Below are 13,682 nucleotides of genomic sequence, written 5' to 3'. Positions count from 1 at the left end.
GCAACATCCTCGTAAATCTCCTCTGCACCCTCTCTAGTGCAATTACATCCTTCCTGTAATGTGGTGACCAGAACTGTGCGCAGTACTCAAGCTGTGGCCTAACTAATGTTTTATATCGTTATTGAGGGATAAATATTGGACAGGACACCAAGAAGAACTCCCCTGCTCTTCTTTGTAATAGTGCCATGGGATCTCTTACATCTATCAGAGAGGGCAGACAGGGCCTCAGTTTAACATCTCATCCGAAAGATGGCACCTCCAACAATGCAGCACTCTCTCAGTACAGCACTGAAGTGTCAGCCTAGATTATGTACTCAAGTCTCTGGATTGAGACGTGAATCCACAACCTTCTGCGAGCACGCTACCCGCTGAGCCACAGCTAACACCAATAGAGAGATAGAGAAAGAGATAGAGAGAGGCAGACAAGGAGAGAGAGGGAGGCAGAGAAAGAGAGAGGGGGGGAGAAGGAGAGACAGAGAAAGAGAGCGAGAGAGAGAGGCGCAACAGAACACCGGAAGTGACTGCTGAGCTGTGGTACCTGAACTTACATGGTAGGTTGATGGAGATTTGCATCCTTATGAATGCTGTAAGCCTTAAGGCTATTAAAAGACCCTGATTCCATAGAAACTCCTGCAAGAGATGCAGCTTCCTTCTCCGTCAGATTGAATGTCTCCAGCATCCTGTAACCTTGAGGTTAGGAAAACACATGAGTATATGTTAGACATTCTCATCTCTCTTAGTTAATGCAACATCATAAAATGACAAGAAATGTAGTCAAATCCTGTTGGGTGAGTAACTCTATCATCTGGTGTTTCAGTAGGTAGATGCTTACTTCTGAACTGTATGGATCAGGAAGATCCCAGTTCTTTTCTCCCCAGTAAGGGAGCTACAACCATCTCAGCTGCTAGGCACTCACCCCTGCCTACGTGTGCGGAAATGGGGTTCGTGCCGCACTTCTGCCGAAGCTGCAGAGCGGCATGGGAACGACTCTGAGGAAATTACTGACCAGTGTCTCTGGTCTAGGCAAGGTGGGGACAAATCAACCCAGGTCCCTGCTCCTGATCACAACACAAATATACATCCCAGAAAATGTATTCCTGTTGACGCTGAGAACAAAATCCTGGTTGGCTTGGATGACCCTGTGCAAAACACCTTGCTGAGATACACCATCTAGCCTAATATCTAAAGTGTATCATTGTTACGAAGGTATTAGGACAACTGAATGAGGGTGAGATATTTATCAGGATGACTCGTTGAATATGAATTGATGAGAAGGTGAACTGTTGTTCGAACTCATTGTTCCACAGAGCTCTCAGCTCACACCCATGATGGTGGTGTTCCTAAACTCACCTGGGAAGTCCCAACAATCAGAGGAAGAGATAGGGGGCTATATAAAAAGCTGAAAAGCAAGGAAAGAGAGAGTGGAGATAAGGGGAAAGAGAATGGTAAGAATAGGGAGAGTGAGATGAAGAGAAAGAGATGAAGGGAGAGATAAGGAGAAAGAGTGGTAAGAATAGAGAGAGAGATGAGCAGGGGAGAAGCAAATAAAAAGAGGTGGAGAAAGGATCGAGAGGTGAGAAGGGAAAAGAGGTGAGAAGAGGAGAAACAGACCAAGAAAGAGGTGAACATGGGATAAGGAGAGAAGTAAGAGGGAGAGAGAGTTGGGAAGAGAGAGAGAGGGGTGAGGGGGAGAAGGAGAGATGAGAAGGGAGAGAAAGGTGGGAAGGGAGAGGTGATGGATGAGTGAGAGATAAAAATATGGTAAGGGGAAGGAAATGAGGAAGGAGAGCAAAATCAGAAGGGAAGACAGAGAGATGAGAAGTGGAGAGAGGTGAGAAGGAAAAGAGAAGTTGGGAGATGCAGAGCAGTGAGAAGGGGAAAGAGAGGTGAGGCGGTGGAGAGAGAGGTGAAAAATGAGAGAGGAAGAGACAAACACAGGTGAAGAGGGGGGGCAGAGAAAGGTTAGAAAGACAAAGAGGTGAGAGGGAGGAGAGAGAGGTATAATCCATCACAAATAAACTAGGGACATTCAGCCACACATGTGTAAAATCAGCTTGTGATAACAGGCCTTAATTAAAAAATAAATATAATGTTTAAACAAGCCATTTATCCAATTTATGAAAGTCACAATGGACATTCCATTCCAGCACTGACTTTGGTGAAACTCTCTGCAGTGTGATTGTGGCAGATTAGTTGAGAGTACGGTACTGACTCCAATGTGCCTCTTACCTGGTGTAGTGAATCCATTGAGATACATCAATGGGCAAGCTGCAACGTGACAAAGACAAGAAACATTAATAGGGTTTCTTTTAAAAAAAACACACACACATTTCACAAAAAAGGCAGCGTAATAACTTTTTCATCAAATCATGGATGAAACTTTCCCCTTGAAATCACGATACGGGGAAGTGGGGGCGGGGGGGTTATTTTTTCATTACGTTCTTCAAATGACGGGGTTGAATTTCTGTGTGGATTCCCCCGATCGTCAGCGGTAACTTTAGCGGAAGATCCACGGAAACCTCGGGGAGGCGGTGACGCCATTTTTCCCGCGGATCTTCCGCTGAAGTCGTGGCGGACGATGGGGAGAACTCACACGGAAATTAAACCCTCGTATCTCCTTCAGTAGAAAACGGGCTCCGCGCCATAAATGGCACGTTTCGTTTTTGTATATATATCAACAAAAATTCAGTAGATAGCTGCACCTCGTGGTTTTTACTGAGTTATACAGAGCGGGAAGGTCCCAGCTTCCCAGTGGCTCAGTGGGCAGCACTCTCGCCTCTGAGGTTGAAGGTTGTGGGTTCAAGTCCCACTGCGGAGATTTGAACACAAAATGGAGGCTGACATCCCAATATAGTGCTGAGGGAACCCTGCACTGTCGGAATAGTGCCGTCTGTTCAGATGCGATGTTAGACCGAGGGCCCTGTCTGCCCTCGTCAGGTGGATGTAAAAATTCACATGGCATTATCTTGAAGAAGAGCAGGGGAGTTCTCCCCGGTGTCCTGGCCCATATTTATCCCTCAACCACCATTACTAAAAAAACGATTATCTGGTCATTATCACATTGCTGTTTGTGGGATCTTGCTGTGCGAAAAATTGGCTGCTGCGTTTCCTTCATTACAAAAGTGACTACGCTTCAAAAGTACTTCATCCTGAGGCTGTGAAAGGTGCTATATAAATGCAAATTCTGTATTGTGTTAACTGATCTCATCTGTGGAGGGAGGAGCACTGCAATTGGCTCAGCTGTTCCTGGGCTAGGGAGGGGGAAACATTCAGTGACGCTCCTGATTGTGACCTAGCAACGCCACACTTCTAGCGTGCTCCTGTGCGGAAGTCGGGTGAGAAAGGGCGCGACTGTGATGACCACCATGCGTGTACAGCTTGCCAACAATCGATAATGGCCACGTAAGCGAGGTACTGGATGGTTCCCAGCACCCGTGAATGCGCGGCGCAGAACGAGAACGAGTCAGTCTGTTCAGGAGAGGAGGAGGAGAACATTTGGGGAATAAAAAAACAACCTAAGACCCGGGTCAGAGTGCAGCACCAATAGCAAACCTCCATGAGAGAATCAGCCCCATTAAAAGTGCTGAATCTGCTGGTGACTCACATTGACCTTTTCATTCCAATGCAGAGCTGCAAGTCTATTATTACAGCAGCAAGGAAGCACTGTCATTTTCTGCTGTAGGAATAGCAGGCATATTTAAAAGTGTCTGATTCTCACAGACCACACAAGAAACGTGTCCAAGCTTTTCCCCCCTAATTACACATGGAACCTGAGCTGGACAGGGCGGCTGATCGAAACAAGACGAGGAAGAGCTGCGTTGGGTGGACTTTCCCCTCAGGCTCATTGAGAAAGAGGAGCTGCACGGCTGGGCACGATGAAAGCTGGCACTAATCCACACTGGGCTGCAGTCCTGCTAGTGCTAGCAGCCCTCTGCTACCTCAGTCATTTGTCCCCATTTGTTGGCGAGTTATTCCAACACAGGCATTTTGGGAATCGCTTTGCGTGATTCCGTCTGCTTTTCTGTGGACGCTAGAAGCCTTGCACTTAATGAATAGGTTGACTGTTTAATTGATGCTGAGGGGGAAAGGGGGCCAATCAATGACATGAGGGGAAGCAACTCACTTGAAGTAGCCGTTTCGCAAAGGAAGGTGATGACCTCGTCCTGAATCTTTTCGAAAGCATCAAAATCGTTCACGATGAAGAGATGCCTTTCGCTGGGTTTGCTGCCAATGTTCTTCAGCTCAGTAACATCAATGTCAGCCACCCCCACGACAAACACACTGTAACCTGCACGGAAGACAAAAGCACATCTCTTCAATTTAAGAGATCGTCAGTGGTCATCATTACTAGACGAGAAAAGACCAAGGTCCATCTAGTTCGCCTTCTACCATCCTGGTGGTCGCATGAGACAACGATAATGGAGTTGTTGACTAATCATAAAAAACAATCTCTATCAATGAGTCTACAACAGACAGAGACACGAGGCGAGGAAAACCCCCAGTGATGGAGAGATCCAACAGTCACCTGTTCTTCCCAAGAATGCTACACTCACCACATGTCATGTCTCAGATACTGAATCCCAAAACGTTATTTTCTGATTGATTCCTAAAATTAAAGTCTTATCAGTTCCACCAAGGGCCCCATCCAGCAAGGCTGTACTCAGGGGAAGTCATCGTGAGGGTTCAAATGAATCAATCATGTAGATGGTATTACGAGGTTAGAGCTAGATGATCACACATTAAACTAAAGATGCTTTTACATTATAGGAACATGGACAGTGGTGGAAACCCTGTCGCACTGGGCATAAACAAACCAACCACTGACGCCTTAGATCCACGAATCTATGAATCTGCCAACGGGGGAAGGTCACCGATTGGTGGGGAGCTAGTGCCCCTCTTGCATTCGTAATCTAATTACACTCAGATCTCTTCATTGTTCAGCGGAGCCCAAGACGACAGAGCAGGATAGGGAGTGTAACGCACGAAGGCCGCTCTTCCTAGACAAGATGGGCAACGGAAAAGTGCCTTGAATCCAGATTCCTCATAAACTCGTGTTTAAATAATCATAATTCAAGCAATAGGGAACTGAGCGATTACTCGAATCATTTGGAAGTATGAAGTTTAATTTGCCAATTATTAATCCGATAGCCTATTTACTAATGTGCAGTCTGATCCTCTGTTTTCAATCGTCTGCCCCTTTAATATTGCCCTTTGCCACCATTTCCCCTTTCCCCCTCGCTAAATATACACCACCATCTGAGAGTAATCAGTGCTTCAAACTCTCTGTCACCTTGTACATGACTAGCCGGGAGGGAGGATTTAAATCTGACTCAAGTTAGTCATGCAGTTATTTTGTATCCCTTGCCAAGAATGTTTTAGCATTTAAATCCATTAGGTAGGGTCTGTCTGCTGATGCATGTGAATGATGGAGGGCTGAGGGATCGAATGGCTAAGGTAAGGAGACATTCTCTCAGTTATTTTCTAGCAGTGAGAGTTTGTGTGTGGGAATGGAGAGGTCATTCACATAGGTCAGCGACAAAAAAATGCACGTGTATCTCCCATCAAGGTGAACGGTTATCGCTTGCATGGGAATGCACGAAACGGGCATGAACTCAGCTGCAAAAATTCAATGGTGCCCCATGTTCCCAATCACATTTATGCTCCCTGACAATAAATGTGTTTTTTTTCACAGTTATTTCATATTCACAGAGGATGGGCTGGTGACTTGTATCCTGCCCTCTACCAGTGACTCTCAACGCGCAGTAACTGGGAGGTACGCCAGGATATGACTCAATCCCATTGGCTGTGAAAGGGGGGTTGAGGGGCAATATTTCAGCCCATGTTTCTCAAGTAATTATTCTAGGTCATGTACTGTCAATATAGTGGTACTGGTGGTCCCTTAGTTCTCGAGGCATCAAAATTTAACAATACATTGTTATAAACCACTGCTACTTCGGTGCATTGTGATAAAACACAGTTACAACAATGCATTGTGATAAAACGCAGTTACAACAATGCATTGTGATAAAACACAGTTACAACAATGCATTGTGATAAAACAGTGACAACAATGCATTGTGATAAAATACAGTTACAACAATGCATTGTGATAAAACAGTTACAACAATGCATTGTGATAAAACACAGTTACAACAATGCATTGTGATAAAACACAGTGACAACAATGCATTGTGATAAAATACAGTTACAACAATGCATTGTGATAAAACAGTTACAACAATGCATTGTGATAAAACACAGTTACAACAATGCATTGTGATAAAAACAGTGACAACAATGCATTGTGATAAAACACAGTTACAACAATGCATTGTGATAAAACACAGTTACAACAATGCATTGTGATAAAACACAGTTACAACAATGTATTGTGATAAAACACAGTTACAACAATGTATTGTGATAAAACACAGTTACAACAATGTATTGTGATAAAACACAGTTACAACAATGTATTGTGATAAAACACAGTTACAACAATGTATTGTGATAAAACACAGTTACAACAATGTATTGTGATAAAACACAGTTACAACAATGCATTGTGATAAAACAGTGACAACAATGCATTGTGATAAAACACAGTTACAACGGTGCATTGGGATAAAACACAGTTACAACAATGTATTGTGATAAAACACAGTTACAACAATGCATTGTGATAAAACAGTGACAACAATGCATTGTGATAAAACACAGTTACAACGGTGCATTGGGATAAAACAGTTACAACAATGCATTGTGATAAAACACAGTTACAACAATGCATTGTGATAAAACAGTGACAACAATGTATTGTGATAAAACACAGTGACAACAATGCATTGTGATAAAACACAGTGACAACAATGCATTGTGATAAAACACAGTGACAACAATGCATTGTGATAAAACAGTGACAACAATGTATTGTGATAAAACAGTGACAACAATGCATTGTGATAAAACACAGTTACAACAATGCATTGTGATAAAACAGTGACAACAATGCATTGGGATAAAACACAGTTACAACAATGCATTGTGATAAAACACAGTGACAACAATGCATTGTGATAAAACACAGTGACAACAATGCATTGTGATAAAACACAGTTACAACAATGCATTGTGATAAAACAGTGACAACAATGCATTGTGATAAAACACAGTTACAACAATGCATTGTGATAAAACAGTGACAACAATGCATTGGGATAAAACACAGTTACAACGATGCATTGGGATAAAACACAGTGACAACAATGCATTGGGATAAAACACAGTGACAACAATGCATTGGGATAAAACACAGTGACAACAATGTATTGTGATAAAACACAGTTACAACAATGCATTGTGATAAAACAGTGACAACAATGCATTGTGATAAAACACAGTTACAACAATGCATTGTGATAAAACAGTGACAACAATGTATTGTGATAAAACACAGTGACAACAATGCATTGTGATAAAACACAGTGACAACAATGCATTGTGATAAAACAGTGACAACAATGCATTGTGATAAAACACAGTTACAACAATGCATTGTGATAAAACAGTGACAACAATGCATTGTGATAAAACACAGTTACAACAATGCATTGTGATAAAACAGTGACAACAATGCATTGGGATAAAACACAGTTACAACGATGCATTGGGATAAAACACAGTGACAACAATGCATTGGGATAAAACACAGTGACAACAATGCATTGTGATAAAACACAGTTACAACAATGCATTGGGATAAAACACAGTGACAACAATGCATTGGGATAAAACACAGTGACAACAATGCATTGGGATAAAACACAGTGACAACAATGCATTGTGATAAAACACAGTTACAACAATGCATTGGGATAAAACACAGTGACAACAATGCATTGTGATAAAACACAGTTACAACGGTGCATTGGGATAAAACTGTTACAACAATGCATTGGGATAAAACTGTTACAGCGATACACTGACTGCCTCAGCAATTCTTTAGGGCACTTACCGGCTTCTTGTAACACGAATGCGGGTTTCTTAACTTCATCCTGTGAACGTCCATCTGTGACAACGACCAGCACCTTGGGAACAGACTTCCTCATACCATTTGGATGAATGAAGACATGATCGTGCAGAAACTTGAGTGCTTGACCTGGAAAGTAAAAGGCAAAGAATTGGCAACAATTCAAACCAGCGGCGTATTATATTTCTCCATAAATTTTTGTGTTCATGAAGTTGCCGGAAGTCACTGTCAGGGAATGGAAACTTCTCCACGTTTTGCACCCGGCGTCAGCATCAAGCGCTTCCAAGGTCAGGTATAGAATGGGTTAGAGACAGAGCCAATGTTAGCTGGTCTATGAGAGCTCCTAAACCATTGGTTAGACACAGAGTGAAGCGTCCTTCGTACTGTTCTAATAATGGAGGCAATTTTATCCCCAACCCGCCCGGTGGAAACCGGAAGGGTGCGAAGATAAAAAACCCCCAGGTTACTTACCCGTGGGAATGCCGCCCAGATCCCACCAATTCCGATTTTAACCTTCCGGAAAAGCGGCAAAGCCTCCTGCCCAAAGCCGGGGTCCTTATTCACATCTGCTAATCAGGGTCTGAGAACATCACCGGGCCCCAACAGCGATTTTAACTTTGGCTCGAGTGGGGAAGTTAACGTGAAGAGGGCTGGGAAGTTGCAGAGACCCTGTGGGTGTTTACTTTCTTTGGCAGGAGTGCTCCTCCAGATCCCCAAGAGCTAAGTTTAGCTTCCCCTGCCCTGGACTAGCCCCCTCCCCCACTCCCTACCCTGAGACCCACCCTCCGTAAGCCCTTTCCCCACATTTACCTGAATGCCTGCCGATGGCCAAGGGCCACTCTATTTTCCAGAGGATGGCAGCTGCTTCCCGCCCCCTTCCCACCCGTTCCAGGCAGGAAATGGACCGGCAGCAAGTTAATGAGGCCTGGTGGTTAAAATAGCCGTCGCCTCATAACGCAGTGAGCAGGGAGAGAGCTGCCACCGAACCCACTGGCAGTTAAAATCCCCTCCCCCCCACCATGTGACAATCCCAGCCACTGATGAGCACCCACCTTGCTGCACCAATATGTCATATCCATTTCCTACACCAGCTTTGGGGCCTCTCTAACTGAGTTTGCCAGTTTATGTAAAGTTAGTGTAGACACATAGGCAGTCTGGTGTTGAGAACTTTTCTTTCCCCCTACGAGAAGCAGGATTGAGACTGAAGCAAACTCATATTTAGGACCATAATACTTGGCAGAGTGGAGCTATTCGTGGTGTCAGCCATGGCTCAGTGGGTAGCACTTCTTGCCTGAGTCAGAAGGTCATGGGTTCAAGCCCCACTCCAGGGATTTCAGAACAAAATCTAGGCTGGCACTTCAGGTATGGTACTGAGGGAGTGCTGCACTGTTGGAGGTGCCGTCTTTCAGATAAGACATTAAACTGAGGCCCCACCTGTTCTCTCAGGTCAGACGTAAAAGATCCCATGGCACTATTTCGAAGAAGATCAGAAGAGTTCTCCCTGGTGTTTTGGCCAGTATTTATCCCTTAACCATTATCACTAAAACTGATCATCTGGTTCATTTTCAAGTAACTTTCAATACAGCCACGAGTACTTTAATGAACAGACTAAATATGTGGTCTGACATTCAATGAGTTATTAGTACTGTTTCCATGACCCTCTCACAGGACATTATTAATCACCGTTGCCAGCAATTTTTTTTAAATTAACGACATTGTATATTTATTCTTGTGTAAGTCCAATTGCTGCGATAACAGGACAAGAAGGGAAATTCAACCCAGTGTGGGAACTATGCAATGATCTTTGAGCTGGAGAGTTACATCTTGCTGCAGTCCCGCGTTCAATTATTTCCTTTATCCTGTCAATAACGGTGTCATTTATTTCGTCTAAATCACTTTCTTTTGAACTGGAATATTTTGCCTTATAAACTGTAGCCTCAAAACCCCATTATGAACTATTAGTGTATGTTTAACACCTTTGCAGGACATTACCGTGTCCGTATTACAGTGGAGGTGCTGGCACGTTTAAAATAGCCCGATTGGCAGAGGCAGTCTAATGCATCCAGATAAATAGCAGAGGAAGCAGTGACATTCAGCTGCATCAAGTGTTCTTATGCTGGGATTTCTGGTGCTCAACTATAAGGTGACAATTCCTTTACATTACACAGAATTGACAGCACGGATACAACCAATTCGACCCAGCAGGTCTGAGCTGGTGTTTACCCTCCACACGAGCCTCCTCCCACTCTATTTACTTTATCTCACCCTATCAGCATATCCTTCTGTTCCTTTCTCCCTCATGTATCTAGCCTCCTCTTAAATGCTTTTATACTATTCGCCTCAACTACTCCTTGTGGTAGTGAGTTCCACATTCTCACCACTCTCTGAGTAAAGAAGTTTCCCCTGAATTCCTTATTGAATTTATTGGTGACTATCTAATCTTTATGGTCCCTAGCTTTGGTCTTCCCCCCGCCACAAGTGGAGAAATCTTCTCTACGTTTGCCCTATCAAACCTCCTCATAATCTTCAAGACCTCCATCAGGTCAACTAAAACAAAAACAACAACTTACAACAACAACTACAACAACGACACCAACAACAACAACGACCAGCAATTCCGCAGCGACTTCAAGGAAGAAAAAATCTCAAGGTACTTGACAGAAAAATTAGATCGAGGCAAAGGCTAAGACATATCTTCCTTGCTAGTGCACGTCTGGACACAGAGTGAGTGCAAAAGTGGTTTCTTTTAAAGTAGCATTTTCATCAAGGGAAGGGAATCCTCCAGAAGAGAGAAATATAACATTTGACAAATCTTGGCTTTCATTCGTGATGTTGCCACAATTTGGTGTGATGGTACACACTTTGGTACAATTCATAGCAACCTCAACGTGTGACTAAAATAAGAACAACTGGGAAAAAAAAGTTTGGCCAAACACCGGAGGTGCCATCCCTTTAACGAGGCCTACGTTCCCAGGGTGGAAAATCTGCACACGCTGCATGTGGAAACTAATCTCACATCCCATCCCGTTGGGAGTTGAGCCTTAGGACTCTCAGTTTTCAGGCCTGTAATACAAACTTCCAGGCATAACATGCGGGTGACTCACACCGCACAGGGCTGGATATGTGAGCCCAAAGGATGATGAATTTCATTCAGATCACAGAAAAATCTCTGTGGCTGGTCTGAGCTGCGGAAATGTATAAAAGACCTACATGTCTGTGACCCCTTGAGATAGGAAACCGAATGTCATTCGCAAAGGAGGCCTCGGAAATGATGGGCATTTGTTTTCTTACTTTCAACTTACAGCTGACCTCACTTTAGTCAAGAGTGCGGCATGACTCAGGATCAAGGAACAGAATGAATAGAATGGGGCAGTTTTAAAGGGGATGCAGGAAGAGAGAGATTGGGGGTGTTCGTACACAAGTCTTTGAATGTGGCAGGGCAAGTTGATATGGCCGTTAGAGAAAGCATATGGGATCCTGGGCAATTTTGAAATGGTGGCGGGTTGGCAGCGGGGGAGGGGTGGAGGGAGGGTGAAGATGCGCGTTGCAAACCCGAATAAAAACTTACCTTTTCCGACGTTATCGCGATGTCATTGATGGTGATTAAAGTTGTTTCTGGGTTTCGTGCCTGGCAGCCAGCCTGATTGACAGGAGCTGCAACGCCGAGGTGGGGGTGGGGGGGGGGGGGGGAGAGAGAAAGATAGAGAGAGAGAGAGAGAGAGAGTGACGTCATCCGGCGCTGGAACAGAGAGTGGAGGGCGCTGAAGATCGGGGGGGGGGGGGCAGGAGGGGGGAGAGGGGAAGAAGAGGGGGGAGAGAGTGGAAGATCGGGGGGGGGGGAGAGGAGGAGGAGATCGGGGAGGGAGAGGGGAAGATCGGAGAGGGACATCGGGGGGGGGAAGATGGTTCATCGGAGATATCGGGGGCTGAGAGGGAGATCAGAGAGGGAGACATTGGGGGGAGACACATTGGAGAGGGAGACATCGGACATCAGAGCAGGGTTAAAAGGTAGGTTTATTTTGTTTTTTTAACTTTGTGAATGGTTTTTTATTTAATTTATTTAGTTTATTTTTGCCTGATCCGGCCCTTCGGTGTGAATCGGAAGCCGTGGGAAAGCCGCCCAGGTAAGTTTAAAATCATTTTAACTATCTAATACGTGAGAAATAAAGTACCTTAAGTACCTCGATGAGGCACATTTGGTTCATTAACTATCATCCCGCCGGCTTTAATTTCCCCGATTTTCGCAGCCCCTCCCCCCTCGCATCCGCCATTTCCTTTGAAAATCGGAGCCACGGAGTACAAAAGCAAGGATGTTATGCTAAATCTTCATAAATCACTGGTTAGGCCTCAGCTGGAGTATTGTGTCCAATTCTGGACACCACACTTTAGGAAGGATGTCAAGGCCTTGGAGAGGGTGCAGAGACAATTCACTAGAATGGTACCAGGGATGAGGGACATCAGTTATGTGGAGAGACTGGAAGAATCATATCATCGAATGATACAGCACAGAAGGAGGCCGTTCGGCCCATCGTGCCTGTGCCGGCTCTTTGAAGGAGCTATCCAATTAGTCCCACTCCCCTGCTCTTTCCCCGCAGCCCTGCAAATTTTTTCCCCTTTAAGTATTTATCCAATTCCCTTTACAAAGTAATTATTGAATCTGCTTCCACCGCCCTTTCAGGCAGTGAATTCCAGATCAGAACAACTCGCTGAGTTAAAACAATGTTTCCTCATCTCGCCTCATGCCATCCAGGCAATCAGCAAGCTATGGCTGCTAGCTAGCCACTGTGTTCAATCGTGAACTCCAACACCAGATGTCATTGATTTTTGGAGCCTGTAACCCTTTGGCAATTTGGCTGAAGGAAAAAAATAAATTGGGAAATGAAAAAAAATAAATTCCGAAATAACACCGAGAAGAAAATTGTTTCAAAAAAAAAAGTTTTCAATTAAAAAAAAAGTTCACAACCTCAATGGAGGTTAAGTGCGCAACTTAAGACAACATTCCAGTCGCAGCTCAAGATGCATAAGGGTGTTACACACATATGCAAGAAAAGAAAACATTTTGTAAGACCATTTAAGCCAGTCACTAGTTTTTTATGACTGAGAAAGTTAGCTGAAGGGCAAAGGGATATCACGCAGACCACCATCAAGTCAAAAACAAAAGTAGATGAGATGAGGTCAAACAGGTGGAAGCTTCATTCATTTTTTTCTTGGCTATAATTAGCAACCGGAGGGAAATACAACCTGACGGGTTACTGCTAGGCTTGGGTGCAGATGATAGAAAAATTGAGGTGCACTCCATTGAGTTTCCTGAAGTAGTCTGGTTATCTACCGTTAAAGTGACCTGCACCCTTTTAGATTCCACCGCATCATGTCAGCAGAGACCAACTTGAGGGCAGTGGCTTGGGAGTTAGGAGGCAAGCCCGATGTTGCCCTCCTCTTTGCCAGCTCCATTATAGTGAGACCCGAGGCCCAAGTATTGGGCCTCACCATTCAGGTGCAGGGTACGTACTCTGTGCCCCCAAAAACGGGTGCGTCTGAATTTATGGGCCACCGTTCCTGCTAGCTAAGCTTATTTATTTTACAATTTTTCCCTCCATATTGCTTGCATCCCTTGAAGGCACCGAGTCCTGCTGGGGTACATTTCCACTGGAGC

At 44.3% G+C, this 13,682-nt stretch overlaps 1 protein-coding gene across 1 annotated transcript in view; it reads right to left on the bottom strand.

Moving 5' to 3' along the window:
- The window catches only part of col12a1a (collagen, type XII, alpha 1a), a 256,730-nt gene that overhangs the window by 79,406 nt on the left and 163,642 nt on the right, over positions 1 to 13,682 (bottom strand). Inside the window, exons 45-48 of the mRNA XM_067988546.1 lie at positions 8,015 to 8,158; positions 4,124 to 4,288; positions 2,230 to 2,268; positions 549 to 687 (exon numbers count right to left, since the gene is read on the bottom strand). Of these exons, the coding sequence (XP_067844647.1) occupies positions 549 to 687; positions 2,230 to 2,268; positions 4,124 to 4,288; positions 8,015 to 8,158 (487 nt within the window). The remainder of the gene's footprint in view (positions 1 to 548; positions 688 to 2,229; positions 2,269 to 4,123; positions 4,289 to 8,014; positions 8,159 to 13,682) is intronic.

This window comes from Heptranchias perlo, chromosome 8, assembly GCF_035084215.1.
Source record: "Heptranchias perlo isolate sHepPer1 chromosome 8, sHepPer1.hap1, whole genome shotgun sequence".
Taxonomy (NCBI): Eukaryota; Metazoa; Chordata; class Chondrichthyes; order Hexanchiformes; family Hexanchidae; genus Heptranchias; species Heptranchias perlo.
Note: the sequence above shows the minus strand (reverse complement) of the source record. Positions and strands in the feature narration are given on the sequence as shown.